This window comes from Cotesia typhae, unplaced genomic scaffold, assembly GCF_013202065.1.
Source record: "Cotesia typhae breed Kobodo isofemale line unplaced genomic scaffold, CoteBio_Ctyphae scaffold_13, whole genome shotgun sequence".
NCBI lineage: Eukaryota > Metazoa > Arthropoda > Insecta > Hymenoptera > Braconidae > Cotesia > Cotesia typhae.
Window position 1 is genome coordinate 4,157,680 of NW_027423774.1, and position 16,834 is coordinate 4,174,513.

A 16,834-nucleotide genomic window follows, 5' to 3' on the forward strand; every position below is an offset into this window, starting at 1 on the left:
TTCTTCTCGGATTAATTTATGTATAATTAATGCGCAGGTCAGAAAATTTGAATAAAAAAATTAAATACGCACTTATGATAAAAATAGAATTTAATTATGATGAAACTTGCAGTAAAATTAAAAGGTAAATAATAAATATTTCTTTTCACAATTTTATAAGGGTTGGAGTTAAAAACTTTATTTAAATTTTGTTACGGTTGATTTCTTCAGGTTGTTTTTAAATTTAGACAGGCGTTATTTATAGTTTGTCTTACTAATGTCTAACAGTGTGCTGTTATCAGTTAGTCTTATATTATTTGAGCAGAGAAATGCATTGTCTGCGCCAGTATAGTACAAATTTATAAAGGTTACTTGCTGACATTTGAATAATGTGAGTCAAGTGTTTATGTTAGTTTGTCCTTTATTTTTCTCTGTGCACGAATATAAGAATCCGGAATTGGATAATGAACATGGAAATGTCTTGTAGAAAATATATTATTTGATTTAGTATGTAGAACTGAGGCCTACTAAACTTTTATTTCGTGAAATTGGCTTTTTTTATTTTCAATAAAATATTTATTTATATAAATAATTGTTTTAATGAGTAATGAGAGAAAGTTGAGATTTTATTACTGTATCAGGCTCATAAATTTGTTTTATTAATTTTCATGGCCATTTTATCGGACTATTGACACATTAGTCAGAAAATAGGCTAGTCGTTAAATAGAACAAGAGTAGAATTCTTAATTTATTTATTTTTATTATTATTTAATTGTAAAGATGATTAATTTTAGAGCAATAAAAAATTTTAACCCTTGAAGTACAATGGGGGTCATTTTTACTCCAGAATTCTTTTTATTCTGAAATATTTCTCGAAAATACACAGAAAAAAAGGTTCACTTGTCAAGAAAATATTTTTCTTCCTAATTAATTTTTTGAGCGGGAAAAAATTTTTTTTTGACAAGAAATTTCACTTATTCTAATAAAATTAATTCTTTTGCTTTAAGAAATATGTATCTTGATCCAAGAAAATTTTTTTCAGTCGAGAAAATCTTCTTATTTTGATAAAATTTAGCCTCTTGCTCCAAAAAATTTTTTTCTTGATAGAAGTAAATTTTCTTGCCTTGAGAAAATTTTTCTCTTGCTCCAAAAAATTAAATCAAATTTTATTTTGTTTAAGAAATTTTTTTATTAAATGAATTTTTTTTATAAAATTAATTTTCTCATTAAATTAGTTTTTTTAATAAATTAATTTTTTTATAAAATATCTCGATATAAATTTTTATTGACTAACATGTCAAATTGGAAGATCAAATAATATTAAATTATTTTTTTTCATTCAATATATATAATTGCACATTGAAATTAATGTTTTTCCATGACATTTATGGCTAAATATTGTTCTATAAGTGCGATAGAAAATAAATAAAGACAATTTTAGTTCAAGGAATCGCTTAAATTTTTGTAAGGCAAGTGTAGAGCACAACCTCATACGCTTCGCTTATGAGGCGTGCAAAACAAAATTATAAATAATTGTATTTTTTTATTATCGAGATTTATAAAAAATTTCTTATTATTATAATTTGTTTTTCTGTCAATTTTTTTACAAATATTGATAATAATGAATGTGTTATTTTAATTTTAAAATGCTCAATTTTTTTTTTTTATTTCTCTGCAAACTGCACAGGAAAAATTTTTCCGTCATTACGTCAAAAAAGTTTGAATAAAAACATTATTTTTTCGCAAATTAAGGCGAAAAATTTTTTACTGTGTACTTTTATAAAAAATTAAATGTAAGCGGAAAGGGATGTAAAAGGCCATACACTATATGAAATAAACTACTACTATAAAAAATTGAACTTTTTGTAAGGACAAAAAAATTTTTAAATTAAAACAAAATTTTTTCCTAAATAAATAATTGATGAAAATTTTATTCTGAATCCTTAATTTAAAATTAATATTAATAATAATAATAATAAACATTGGATATAATTAATGTTATTTTTATTTAATTAAAGAGGATTATTTTATAAAGAAAAAAAATTTATTAAACTAAAAGATTTTATTTAAACTAAGCAGAATTATTTCCAATGTCAAATAAAAACAATAAATTATTATAATAAATAATTAATTGCTCCTATAAATAAAATCAATAATCAGTACAATAATTAAGTCATATCTATATACAATATACATATAAGTGCACAAGTTTATTAATACACATTACACGTACAAATGTATATTTAAAACAATATAACGATTAAATTGTTACAAGGTTTGCAAATCGATTGTTCCCGATAAAATAAAACCTACGTAATAGAAAAATCTCTTCAGCTCGTTAAGTATATATATGTATAAATATATCAATGTTAGGACCCAATAAACAATCACTTTTCCGATCGATTAATCCAAGATAATCTTTTAATTTAAAGAAAAAATAAAATAAACTAAAAAAATAGTTCAACCAATGTGTCACATGTATAAGCCGATAAATCAGTATGGAGAAGTCATTTATCACGATCGGTGGTACACTATTGGGTCTATTTTCTTTATTTTTTTTTTTACAAAGTTACACTCCAGTAAAGCTGGTAATTGGTGACCACTGAGAAAAAATAAATAAATAAATTATAATAATAAAAATTACTAAACCTTTCTAATTATTTAATAATTGCTGTTTTACACACCTGGAATTTTAAATTTAAAGGAAAAAAAAATATTTTTAATTAAATTTAAAAGTGTGAAATTTAATTAATTAAAATTGATCGATTTATCTGTAAGATGTGCAGATAGCTTGATTAATTAATTGAGTATATTACCTATTAGTACCCTTTAATCATGATAATAAACCGCTTTTATATTTATCAGTCGATAATGTGACAGTAATAATTATATTTTGCGTTATTTAGTATTTTTCAACACTGTAATTATAGTATAATAAAATTATACATTTTTAAAGTAATGTATAACTTTGTTTGATGAATTATTAATCGATTAATATTTATGGAAAATTGAGAATTGTTACTGATTATTATCATTTACTATGACGATAAAATTATAGAGTAAAATGAGGACGTTTTTATTATGATTTTTATATTTAATCTTTAGGTCGTTGATTTAAACATTTTTTTTTTCTATCAGTTTCAAGTGAATTGTTGGGTGACGAGAATGTAGAAAAATTCTTAGGATCTTTTGGATATTTTATCATTTTTCTACAATGAAAAAAATTTATCAATGAAAAATAACTTCCTGTTTTTTTTTTTTTTTTTTTTTTTTTTTACAGGAACAATACTATGATTTTCTATTTAAATATTTGCCTAATTGTCTTAAATATCTTTTACCACAAAATGGAAAATTTGTTGTAATATTTCTACATAAATTGATGGTAAAATTCCGAATACTGACATGATGGCAATCACTGTGATCAATATCATTAATCATCATGATTCTAATGGTAATAATCTTAGATATGAATCGTTGTAATTTACTATATAGCGCTAGTTATTGGCGCAGATGGAAAGTGAAGAAATTAAAAAATTTTGTCATAAAATGATTTTTTTTCAAAATTAATTTTTTTTTTAATATAATTTTTTTAAAAATCGGATTATTGGCTTTTTTTTTCAAAATTTGAAAGATTTATTTAAATTAAAAAAATTTGATCATAATATTATTATTTTTAAAAATTTAATTTTCGTTTTTAAATTAAACTATTTTAAAAATTTAGTTTTTCACCTTTCTTTGAAAATTCGAATTTTTTTTTTCAAAATTAATTTTTTTTTTATTATGATTTTTTAAAAAATCCAATTTTTCACTTTTTTTCAAAATTTAAATTATTTTTCGAAATTAAAAAATTTTTATCATAATAAGATTATTTTTCAAAATTTAATTTTTGTTTGAAAATTGAATTTTTATAAAAATCTGGTTTTTCACCTTTTTTTTAATTTTAATTTTTTAATCATAATAATTATCGTCTAAAATAATAATAAATATAATTTAGGCATAGAAATAGTTAACATCCCTTATTTTATTAAATACCATCAAGAATAATAAGATTAAATAATTAAAACTAATGAGCAATGGTTATTATCACCATAAATTTCTTAACGTGTCTTGATCAATTAATCACATAGTAAAAAAAGTATCCTTAATATAAAAAAAATCCTTCCTTAATAAAGTCGATTGCGAATTGAAAAAAAAATCCAATGTAACAAAATTTAATGTCACCATATCTCTCATCAAATTCTAGAATTTTGTTCCAGTCTTAAATTTTTTTAAGCCTTAAAAACATTAAAATTAAGGAAATAAAATTTGGAAAATTTTTATATCATTTAAAATTAATTTTTTGTCAACGTATATTAAATTGACACCTTACCGTGGTGTACTCTGTAAAATAAAGCTGAATGCATAATAAATAAATTTTCTTAAAGCACACAATACATAAAATATCAAGTATGCAATATTAATAAAAGCGTTAATCAATGCATATTGAATTTAATCGATCTCAATTTATTCAGCAAAGGGTTCGTAATCCGTGAGTTAAATAATAATGTAAGTACCAATTTAAACGAGTGCTATCACATACATTAGCTGATGCGTCCGGCTGCATCAGTTGACTCGTGGGGCGACTAGCATCCGTACTAAAGCCAAACTCAAACTCAAGATAGACAGATTGTCTTATCAGTTATCATTTATTACTTTCACATTTTTACAATCTGTCACGCTTGAGCAAGATAATCTGTAATTGAAATTAATCAAGACAAATTATCGGAATCGATAAATCCATAAGTCGGATTTTGAACCAGTATTAACTGAAAATAATTTTTCTATAAAATATATAAGTAAGTTTACTTTATAGCAATTCTAGTTGGCTTATAAATAAATAAATAAATTAATTAATGAGCAATTAATTTGGTTACGTTTTGGGAATTTGCAGTTAAAAGTTGAATTTGTCTTTTTCTAAAGCTTTAAAAAGTACCGCAATTAAATAGTACTTTTTTTTTTTTTTACAAGTTAAGTCCTTGATTTTAATAGTTGTAAGCTATCCTCGACCTTCACTTTAAACACACCTCTAGCACGATCTTTGTGTACGTTATTCAAGGAATAAGGTAAATAAGGAATAACATTTTCATTAAATTACACACGTACTTAATTTTTTTTTTTTTTTAATCCTACAGTATTTATACTTTCAGTAGTATTTTTTTATATCTTTCATGCTATAGGCGATTAAAAATAGTTAATTAAATTTTGATAGCCATACTCATTATTTTTATTGCACTCCTTTCGGGTCTTAGTGTCGAGCTGAATTATTAGTTTGGTTTTATTGACGCAAGCCAATAAGAATTCCGGAGGCAGTTCTTATTTTATCTTTTAGTTTTAATTCCAATAAAATCAAAATTTTTAGAGCTAATCGTTATTTTCAAAGCCGTCTTGCATGAGTGATCAACTTCAAGGCGATCCAGTGAGAAAAAGGGGCTGTGTATTATTGATTATATTAAATTATAAATCATTTTTTTTTTACTGAGTAATTTTTTATTGTGATTTAATTTTTTGTTTTTATTTATTGGCTTATTGAAGAAGGTTGGGATTTTTTATTTATTCAAGCTAAGAGCATTCTTATGTATGAAATGTCTTGGATCGTTTGAAGCCTAAAAAGGATGCATTAGTCCGATCGAGTCTCTAAAAAGAAAATAGAAGTAAACTGAAGTTTTTTATAAGTATTTTAGTTAAAAAAAAAAAAAATTTGTAATCAAAAAATTTTATTTTTATTTTTAAAAATTATTTTTATTAAATTTTAACAAATGTCATTATTTTATCATTTACTTTTATCAGAACTGAATATTTTCGTAATCTCAAGGATATATTTAATTATAAAAAATGATTAATTATTTAATTTGATACACTTTTTTTATTAATTTTTTTTTATTTTATGAAAGGAAAAAAATCATTTTACATTTGATATAAATTTAAGATAATTTTAATTTTTTAATAATTTTATTTTTAAGATTTTTTTTATCCAAGCTGATTGTAAAATATGAAATTTTTTATTTAGTACCAAATACAAGTTTTTAAATTATTATTATTATTACTAGCAACTTTGCAGTCACTATGTAACTGCCGTGACTTGTGAAATATAAATAAATAAAATTTTGTTTTATTAAATAATGACTTTTGTAAAATTCTAGTGTACTTTATTAACTATCGACGTTTTTAAAGATATAAGCTCATCTTTATGTTACACTCATCAAGAGCTTTTATTTAAGTACCCACATCAATTTTTCATATATTTTATATATTATATATATGTATATATCAAAAATATATCAAAAATGTATGTGGGCACTCAAATGAAAGCTCTTGATAAGTGTAACATCAAGATGAGCTTATATTTAAAAAAATGTCAATAGTTCATAAGATACAAGGTAATTTCTCAATTATGTATCTAGAGATATTTTCGAACGCAGCCTAAATACTTATCATAATAAATTAACTATTGGTGAAAATAATATGAAACCATTAAAAGGCACAACTCCAGGTCAAGACTTTTCCAACCATACCAAATTTAATTTAAAATTTTGCTTGTTCTCTTAATAATATATATATTATTATTGAAAATTAAGAAAAATTAAAAACTACAAAAGTACTCAAAAAAATGATTAAAATAAAAAATTTAAATTACTACATAAACATGACTATCATCAATCGTTACGGATGACTGAATTTATATATACAATTAATTTAGCAACAATATAACAGCCATTAAATATTATCGTAATAATATTTAAATCAATGTATATTGATATCGGTCTTACATATCTACATTATACCAATATATATACCGCCTATTTATTAATTACATGTCTTCGAAACTAAGTTACATCTGTCGCCTCTGTCATAAATTATCTACCCAACAATTATAACAAAAAATTTATAATAATAACAATAATAGACAATCACCTAAGAGACAAAAAATAAATCAACCTTTCTATCAGATAAAAAATCATATTTTCGTTAGATCGCAAGGTCTGATCCATCACCAAGATAAAACTTTGATCCTTGAAACTGTATTAAAACTAAAAATTCCATATTAGTAAAAGTTAAAAAAAAAAATAATAATTTAAATAAGATAAATTTTAATGAATTAAAAAAATCTATAATTTTTTATCGTAACAATGTAATAATATAACAGTTTATTTAAATTCTGATTGAACGATCATAAATGTTAGAGAGTAGAGTGATCATTAGATTATTCAGTGAACATATAATAATATAAAACAGACACACGAGAGAGGCCTTGAATATTTGATCATCGGTTTAATGTGTACGTTTTATCCACAATCGTTTCATAACGAAGAACGAAGGGACATCCGGTCTAATATGATTAATGCACCGTTAATTTTTTGCAATCGGATGCGGATAAGATTCTAAAGAGTTCAATGCAACACCACCCGGAACAAAACATATTTTTTTTTTAACAATAAACTTTTATTTATTTATTTATTTTGTGCCCCTGAACTCAGTTGGGGTAAAAATGTTTGTTGTGCTTCTTAGATTACGTTACATTTAAAATTGTAAGGAAGGAGTCGTATTATAAAAGTGAGTGTCTTACTGCAAGCGGCCAGTACGACGAATATTACAAACGAAGCCGTTGTTTTTAATTTAACAGGCGGGTCGTATGTTTATAAGTTACTCGCGATAACTTATCATCTTTTTCAATAGTATTGCTATTAAATGCTCTCCGTTATAAGTTGAGAAGATAGATAATACTGTTCGAAATTTATAATTATTATTTTTTGAAAAATATTTTGATTTTTTAGTTTTTTTATTTTTGATTTTAATCATTTAAAAATGGCTCAAGTTATTTCGGGAAAATTGGCCAACACTCATATTTCTACAGTTGGGTTCACTGCCAATGAAGATTATGTCAAACATAAAAAATTGACACGTTATTCGGTAATAATTTTTAATTTAATTTTTTTTTTTATTAAAGAAAATTTAATTTATTATTTTAATTAGAAATTTTTTTTTATTTATTTAAAGTATAAAAAATATTTCTTCTTTTGCAATAAAGTATACAAATTAATTTATAAGATTTATTTAGCTGAATTTTTTAAATTAATCATTTTTTTTTTCATTTATTTAAAGTACAAAAAAAATCAATTAAAAATTTTTCTTTTACAATAAAATATACAAATTAATTTGTTAAATTTATTTAACTGAATTTTTTAAATTAAAAATTTTTATAAATTTATTTTGAAGAAAAAAAATTATTTTTAATAATTATTGAAGTAAATTTAAATAATAAAATTTAAAAAATGAAAGTGTTGAAGGATTTAATAATTTTAAGATTGAAAAAATAATTGTAGAAAAAACAAAGCATTGTATGTGTGAAAATTTAACTATTAACAAGTAACAATTAGCATTACTAATTTATAATTAAAAAAAAAAAAAAAAAAAAAATTATGAAAAGCGTTTGCAAGATGTTTATAATTGTTTTTATTAAAATTTATAATTTTCAATAAAATTTTATTAATAATATTTTAATGTAATTAAATTAAAATTATAAGCACATAAATAGAATTATAATGAATTAAATTTAATAATTTTATGTAATGTTAACGAGTTACATTAATCACTTTAAATTTTCTCATAAAACAATAATAATAAATTATTAATGATTAATCTTGTATTATGACAATAAATTAAGTAATTAATAAAACAAGTTTGTGCATATTAAAACAAATATTTTCACTATCCACTAAGATAAATTAAGTAATCTTCATAATTACTTTGTATGTAAATGCAAAAGCCATCTGCTTAATAGAATTGTTTATTTTCATCAAGAACTTTATTTGAAAAAAAAAAAAAAAAAAAAATCAACAAATTGCAATGAAACTTAATTTTTTTAATTTTTTTCTTTTAATTTAATTATCACACATCATTTAATGATTTACCATCACTATTAAATTGAACTTAAGGCCTCTAATTCTTAGAATATGATTAATAATTCAATTTTAAAATAAAAAAAAAAAAAAAATTTTTTTGTGAAAAACAAAATTAAAAAAAAAATTTTTTTTTACGATTATTTTTTTAATTAAATTAATTTATTATTACTAATAACCTTGCAGTCACTATGTGACTGCCGTGGCTTGTGAACTATAAATAAATAAAATTTTGCTTTATTAAATAATGACTTTTGTTAAATTGCACTGTATTTTTTTAACTATTGACGTTTTTGAAGATATAAGTTCATCTTGATGTTATACTCTTCAAGAGCTTTCATTTGAGTATCCACATGTATTTTTGATATATTTTTCATATATACATATATATAAAATATATGAAAAATTGATGTGGGTACTCAAATGAAAGCTCTTGAAGAGTGTAACATCGGGATGAGCTTGTATCTTTAAAAATGTCAATAGTTCACGAGATACAAGGTCATTTCTTAATTATGTATCTAGAGATATTTTTGAATGCAGCCTAAAAACTTATCATAATAAATTGACTATTGGTGAGAATGATATGAAACCTTGAAAAGACACAACTCCAAGTCAAGACCTTTCTAATGATACCAAATTTAACCATAAAAACCCATTTTCTCATATAAATACACTAGCCACAAAATTTTGCTTATTCTCTTAATAATATAGATTAAATTAAATTTTTTAAAATAATTTTTACAAAAATGAACAATTAAAAAAAAAAAAAAACAATAAATTTTTATTTAAAACAAAATTTTTTAATAATAATTTATTAAAAAAAAATAATTACCGTTCATATTAAAAAAAAAAAAATGATTTAAAAAACCACAACAATTATTTTTAAAAAATCAACAATTATGATTTAAAAAAACCACAAACAATTATTTAAAAAAAAAAATCAACAATTATCTTTAAAAAAAAACTGATTTATTCAAATCGAACTATTAACGTCCAATTATCATATCAGCTTCTGTATTACGCAAAGATAATTGATAGAAATAATGATCGTCGGAAAGAGAAAAAAGAAAATTAACGTTGTTTTAAATAAAAATTATCCAACAAAACTTAATAAAAATAATGAGGTTGTCTCAAAAATTCTAAAAATAAACAAATTAAGGATGATTATTAGGAAGAAATACGATATTTATTGTCAAGATGTCTAGTAATGAGTTGCGTGCGTGTAGTTGGGGCCTTGAGTCTATAACTTATTCGTACTTGGTTTTGTTATTATTGTATTATTTAATGTTTCTTTTGCATCATTGTATTGTTAGTACACATTGCACATTATATATATTTAAAAGTGTACAATACAATAGAATAGTTGTTACATATAATAATTTAAATTATAAACGAGAGTAATTTATTACCGCGAAACAATGTAGGCCCATAATGTGCACCAGCATTGCAATAAGATCCGACTTGGCTGGTATTGAGTGAAAGAAACTAAAGACAAACAGAACAAAGATGTATATCTGCATACATTTCATGCCCATCAATTTATACTATTTAAAATATGTACATATATATGCACACACATTACCTTACTAGTTAAACTCTTAACTTTTGAGTCGGCGGGGTAAACATTTATCACTAAACAAATAGAGTAAAATAATCAGCAATCCTTTGAGCATATTATCACACAATATAAATAAAAATACAAATATAAATAAAGTATAAATATTAAAAATTGGAAATTAGTAGAATAATAAAATTATAAAGGCCAGTAGTAGACTGGTCATCAGTCTTATCACAAGCCACTGACATAAACTATTTTATTCTAAATCGAATTATCTTTAGTTAATTCATTAATAGCTCCCACATTCGATTCAGCTTGATCCAATTATTTTATTTTACTGGGTTTGTTTTTAATACTGGCATGGGTAACTTATGTGGAAATCGTTCTAAGTTGGCAGACACGATGGGTGAGGCGCCAAGGGATTATTCGATCCAGATAATCAAGCAAGAAGACAAGCCGGAAGTACTGAAGTTTCTTCGACGGTTTTTCTTCCGAGATGAGCCGCTTAATGATAGTATTGAATTGATACCCAGAGGAGAAAATAGCACGTGTGTTCCGCTTGAAGAGTACAGCATGTCGTCTATTGATGAGAATTTGAGCTTGAAGGCAGTTTCTTCTGCTGGGAATATTGTTGGGGTTCAGCTTAATGGTAAATATATTCATTTGGAATTTTTGATTTTTTTTTTTTTTTTTTTTTTGTTGTTTGGAGTTATTTATATGGGAGTCAAAAATTGCTTGATTAAGAAATTTAAATTGAATGTAATAGAATTTAGTTCTTGTTTTAGTCGGATCAAAAATTACTTGTTTAAGAAATTTGAATAAAGGGTGGTAATAAATTAAGATTAGATTAAATTATTTATTAATTAATGCCAAAGTCTGATGGCCAAATGGCAAAGTAAAAATAAAAATACATTTAATTAGAAATTCAAAAAATATTAATAAAAATAATTTTACAATTATTATAAGCACTTTGATCGCAGGTATATAAAATAATTATGATTATAATTTCTCTTATAATTTTAATTTTAATAATTAATAATTTATGAGTATTTTTTTCTACATTACAATTGTATAATAATTTAATTAAAACAATGCCATTAAAAATTAGTTTGAAATATTTTTATAAAGAAAAAAAACAACTAAAGTGTTAATTAAGACTTCAAGAGAATGACAGCAATTTTTCAATTATAAAAGACCATAAAAAGCAATGAACTCTGTAAAAAAGATTAATTGCAACTATAAGGTTTGAATTATAAAAAAAAATTAATATTTTTATACATAAATAAAATGTGTGAAATATTAAAAACCTTTAAGTATAAAAAATTAAATTTAATCTTGAAGAAGAATTTTAATCGCAATTAAGAATTAATGGTTGAACGTTGAAGTAAATTAAAACGGTACAATTCACGGTAATAGATTAATTGCTCAATGAATTCATTCAACTGGACGTAATAAAAATAAAAATAAAAAATAAAAACGGATTATTACATTATATTTTTTTTTTTATTTAAATATAATCTAATCTTGATTTATTTATTCTAATAAATTAATAATTAATTAAAATGCGCATGAATCTTTTATAGCAATTATATAAAAAAAAAAGTTATATAAATTTATTAATTAATAGATAAATATTTGATATTTAAGTCAAAAGTTTAAGGTCAAATAGTGAATAAAGTATAAATTTTTTTTTTTTTATTTTAATTTTGATACTACGTTTATTCATCAGGTTGTTATTATTTTTACGCGATAGAAAAAAATTACAAATATTTTTACCATCTATTTTTTTTATAAATTTTTTATTGGTATTTGAAGAATAAACGGGAAGAACAAGATGACACAGGATATCATCCTAGATTATACTGAAAAATTTTTTTAGATAGTAGCTAGTATAATTCAGATTATAATGAGTATAATCCAGATATCACGCATTATAATTTAGATTTTTCTAGCTACTATCTGAAATTTTTTTCACCACAGATATCACTGAGTATAATCTGGGATAATATCCAGTGTCATTTTGTTCTTTCCGTTTACAAATTATTAATAAAATTAAAAAAAAAATCAAAGTTCCAAAAACTGCAGACCGGCAAAGTGGAGACTGATGTGCGGGATATTAATCCTTCCAGTGTCCTGAAATGGAAAAAAAATTAAAAATCCTTCCCCTTCCCCTTAGCGGAAGATTAAATCGGTAAAAATAAAACATAATTTTAAAAATACTAACACGTGTATATATCAATAAAAGCAATCGTTAATTATATATAATGAATAATATAAATTTATGTTCAAGTTTAAATCTTTTATTTTTATTTTTATTATTATTATTATTGTCTAGCGTATTCTGCAATCAGAGTGAATGGATCAGCGCAGCAAGAACCGGGACTTATTGTACTTTTAATAAGATAAAAAAATCACCAGACGTATAATAAAAAGAGTGATCTTAGCATTGACAATAATAAATAAATTAAAATAAAACTATAAAAAATTCTTCTATAAAATATAAATAAAAACCGTTAAGATAATTAACTGCTTCGTGATCAATTGAGTTGAATATTCAACGTTTGTACATTTGCGTTCTATGTAATTTACTCACTTTAACTCCTTTAATAATTACATAAATATATATTATTATCCACAAACATTTTTTTTTTTTAATCTTTACTTTGTATCTTATTTTAAAAGTATAATTATCTCATAAATTAATATTATTCTATTGATCAAACTAGTAATTTAAGGAACGGGTCTTTGGACTTGAGGTTTGTTTATCCGAGCGCAAATAACTATTAATCAAGTTATTAAAAATTTATTTATTAAACAGTTTATTAATTAGAATTAAATTAAAATTAATAATTTATAAATTAAAATTAAATTTAATTTAAATATTATTATTGGAAATTGGTGTAATGTGTCTTTATTTGAATAATAAGCACCACCTGTAATGCATGTAATGTAGAGTGTCCTTAATTTATATTTAATTACAGGTACTACCGTCAAACCGGAAGACACAGACGAGCCCGATTTTATTAAAAATTGCGACAATATTAAATTCAAAAAAATTCTTAGATTGTTGCATCACGTCGACAGAAAGGTTGCTGTTCTTGACCGGTATCCCGGGAGCAAAATTTTAGACGTTAAAATTATTTCCGTTGACGACGGCTGTCGTGGCAAGGGAATTGCAGCTGCACTTTGTCAAAAGACTGTGTAAGTTTTTTTTTTTTTTTTTTTTTTTTTTTTGTATTATTACTGCATTAATTTTTTAATTGAAAAAAAAAATAATAATTTTTAATTTACATAGAAAATAAATTCATAAAATTTAATATTAACCATTTTTTTTTTACAATTAAATATTTTTTTAATTTATAATTTTCTAATTTTTTAATTTTTAATTAAAAAATAAAATAATTTTCGATTTACATAAAAATTAAATTCATAAAATTTAATATTAAAAATTTTTTCTTAAAATTCATAAAAAATAAAATAATTAATAAAAAAAAAATTAAATTTGTTAATTTTTGAATTTTTTATGCCAAAAAAAAAAATATCTAAATTTTTAATGTTAAATCTTACTAAAATATAAATTTTTAATTTTTACAAATTATTACATAATTTTTTTCCAAAAAAAAGTTTTCCAACCCAATTAAAAATAAAAACCACACATATCATTTACCTTTCAAGGTACAAGAATAAACATATGATATGAAAGTAATAAAATAAAATAAAATGATGAAACAATTAATAATTATTAAATTACAGAGATATGGCCAAGGGATTAAATTACAATTATATTCGCACTGATGCAAGTTCTCACTATACCGCAAAACTGTGCAAGCGTCTAAGCTTCGAGCAAATATTCGAACTCAAGTATCAGGATTACGTTGACAGTAATGGAAAGCCGATCTTTACACCTGCTTACCCTCACATTAGTATAAGTACCTACATTAAAAAATTGTGATCAAGCTTACTATTATTACACCGTCTCAAGTACAATTAAGTTATAAAAATTCACTAAACTAAATACTGTAATTTAAATTAATAGAAAAAAAAAAAAAAAAATAGCAATTGTAAATTTTTTATACAATATATTACTGCTTAATATTTTTTGTTAAAATAATACAATTTTAAATATTAAAGTCGTGGATATTATTTACAAGTTTTTATATACATTTATTAAAATCACTACTTCATTACACGTTACTGATGCCAAAAGGGCGCATAAAAAATTTTTTTCCTCCGATCACGCCTTTTTGGCTTTAGAATTTTATAAAAAAAAATTTTTATTCACTTTTCTTACAATTCTAAATGTTATAAATTTTTTTAGATTAATTTGAGGGAAAAAAAAATTTTATACGCCCTTTTGGCTTTTTTTATTACCAATTATCATCCTTAATATCATCATCATCATTATAATTATCATTATTATTTTTTTTTTTATTATCATCATCATCAGAATCAAACTCCGTATTGCTTAGAAGATCATGGAGTATTTTGGTATTATTGTTCACCACTTGCTCACGAATTCTGTGGTACTCGTTGAAATATTGTTCAGACCTTCTATTCATCTGATCCCGATTAAAGACGGGCGACTTTAAAACTGCCCAAAGCTGCAGAATTGATCCAACCAGGGAAATTAAAAAGCAATAGAGAACTATTCTAGAAGGAGTGAAGTTTTTATCATGTGGAGATGCTCGTCTCTGCTGCTGATACCTTATTTTATAGGCATCTTGGTAAAATGAGTTGCTGCGGTAATACGCGTTTCTATTTATCGAAAGTAAAAATTATTTTAAAATTTTTGATGACTTTTTTTTTAGTCTTGTTACTGTTTTTAGACGAACTAAAATTATTAGCTTCGGTGAATACATACGAACGACTGTAAGGATCATCACTCTGCGGATTGTAGGCGCGAAAACTTGACGGATCTTGGCCCTGACTGTACCTCAAGTGCGAGTCATACTGCTGACGAGAATAATCCTTACTCAGGACCCGGTATGCTTCGTTTATTTTTACGAAATCATTGTGACTTTTTGCTGATGTCTCATTGCTTTTGTCTGGATGGATCTGCAGTTTTTTTTTTATTTATCATTATTATAATCAAGTGTTGGTAATTATTGCTACAAGTTTTAGTTTTGTAAAAAAAAATTTTACCATGAATAATTGCGACATAATCCTTAAGTTAGCCGATTTTTTTTTTTTTTTTTCATTTATTAAAAAATTTTTTTTTCATTTATTTAAAAAAAATTTTTTTTTCATTTATTAAATTAGAACTAAAAAAATAATGAGGGTTATAAAAAAAATCTAAAAAATTGCATAGAAAAAAATTGTGAAAATTTCCATGCATTTTTTGATACAATTTTTTCTGTAACAAATAAATTGTTTATAAATTATTAAAAAATTATCAGATGTCTGCTAAATTCACACTCATAAAAAATATTTTTTTTTCACTTGATAGCTTTTGAATTTTATTTAATAAACAAATTTTTGATGAAACATTTTTTTTAAGAAATTTCACTTATAGTAAAAGTTAAAATTAAAATTTGATGCGTAAATACTTATTATGGATATATGTTTTGTCTTTTAAATAAATAAAAAAAAAGTTAAAGTTAAAATTGAATTACAAAAATACTTACAGATAAATTTTTTGTTTATTATAATTAAAAATTAGGATAAAAATTATAATTTATTACTCACTTTTTTTGATAATTTAATAAATGCTTCTTTGACATCTTTTTTAGATGCATCCTTTGGTATTCCCAGGATTTCATAATATGTAGCCGTACTGCAATTTAAAAACAACATTTGAAAAAAAAATAATACTGAAGTAAATTAAACTGTCAATCCTTTCAATTTAAATGTCAAATCAATTACACTTATAAAAAATGCTCCTAAAAATTTTGTTTAATTTTTTAACAAGTAGAATTTTTTTTTTATAATTTAATTGCTACAAAATTATAAAAAAATTCCTAATGGCTGTCAACTTCAATGTCATAAAAAAAAAAAAAAAAAAAAAAAACTAAATATTTGACAGATGTAGATTTAGAATTATTTTTTTAAAAAAGATAAAAAATAGATTTTCTAAATTTTTTAATTAATTTTTGTAAACAAATAAAAGAGGTTAAAAATATAAACAATTACCTTTTACTACAATAACGTTTAGTTTGATCCAAAGAAATTCTTATTATCTGACCATGGTTGATAAACTTCTGCATAATCTGACGTTTTATGAACTCAAAATTTGTGTGCAATGTTGTGACAATTTAAATTACACATTATTTCATGACTTTTATAAATAAAAATAAAAACGTATATACCATATGACATAATAAACAGAACAGCTCCTAGACCGGAGATTGGAGTAAAATAATTT

At 23.0% G+C, this 16,834-nt stretch overlaps 2 protein-coding genes across 4 annotated transcripts; one reads left to right on the plus strand and one right to left on the minus strand.

The window, feature by feature from the left end:
* Positions 1-4,644: 4,644 nt before the first annotated feature.
* LOC141534804 (arylalkylamine N-acetyltransferase 1) lies at positions 4,645-14,603 on the plus strand. 2 transcript variants are annotated; one of them, XM_074254381.1, is made up of 4 exons: positions 4,645-4,814; positions 10,864-11,122; positions 13,455-13,674; positions 14,227-14,603. In XM_074254381.1, exons 2-4 carry the CDS (start codon positions 10,876-10,878, stop codon positions 14,423-14,425), a joined length of 666 nt encoding a protein of 221 aa, XP_074110482.1. In that variant the 5' UTR covers positions 4,645-4,814; positions 10,864-10,875; the 3' UTR covers positions 14,426-14,603. The 2 variants fall into 2 exon arrangements, with proteins under 2 accessions (XP_074110482.1, XP_074110481.1); XM_074254380.1 differs by lacking the exon at positions 4,645-4,814 and adding an exon at positions 7,599-7,926.
* Positions 14,533-16,810, minus strand: LOC141534805 (dnaJ homolog subfamily C member 4). Of its 2 annotated transcripts, XM_074254382.1 has the most exons (4): positions 16,603-16,810; positions 16,159-16,246; positions 15,335-15,528; positions 14,533-15,228 (listed from the first exon to the last, which is right to left on the minus strand). In XM_074254382.1, exons 1-4 carry the CDS (start codon positions 16,674-16,676, stop codon positions 14,841-14,843), a joined length of 744 nt encoding a protein of 247 aa, XP_074110483.1. In that variant the 5' UTR covers positions 16,677-16,810; the 3' UTR covers positions 14,533-14,840. The 2 variants fall into 2 exon arrangements, with proteins under 2 accessions (XP_074110483.1, XP_074110484.1); XM_074254383.1 differs by lacking the exons at positions 16,159-16,246; positions 16,603-16,810 and adding an exon at positions 15,616-15,755.
* Between the last annotated feature and the right edge of the window lie 24 nt (positions 16,811-16,834).

What these genes read in the sequence shown, in the direction of transcription:
- LOC141534805 (XM_074254382.1), bottom strand. Translation starts at nt 16,676, where the DNA reads ATGCAGAAGTTTATCAACCATGGTCAGATAATAAGAATTTCTTTGGAT. An exon ending in TTATTAAATTATCAAAAAAA is followed by an intron (nt 15,529 to 16,158) that starts GTGAGTAATAAA and finishes AAAAAACTGCAG; the next exon opens with ATCCATCCAGACAAAAGCAA. An exon ending in GATGATCCTTACAGTCGTTC is followed by an intron (nt 15,229 to 15,334) that starts GTATGTATTCAC and finishes TTCGATAAATAG; the next exon opens with AAACGCGTATTACCGCAGCA.
- LOC141534804 (XM_074254380.1), top strand. Translation starts at nt 7,822, where the DNA reads ATGGCTCAAGTTATTTCGGGAAAATTGGCCAACACTCATATTTCTACA. An exon ending in AAAAATTGACACGTTATTCG is followed by an intron (nt 7,927 to 10,863) that starts GTAATAATTTTT and finishes AATCGTTCTAAG; the next exon opens with TTGGCAGACACGATGGGTGA. An exon ending in TGTTGGGGTTCAGCTTAATG is followed by an intron (nt 11,123 to 13,454) that starts GTAAATATATTC and finishes ATTTAATTACAG; the next exon opens with GTACTACCGTCAAACCGGAA.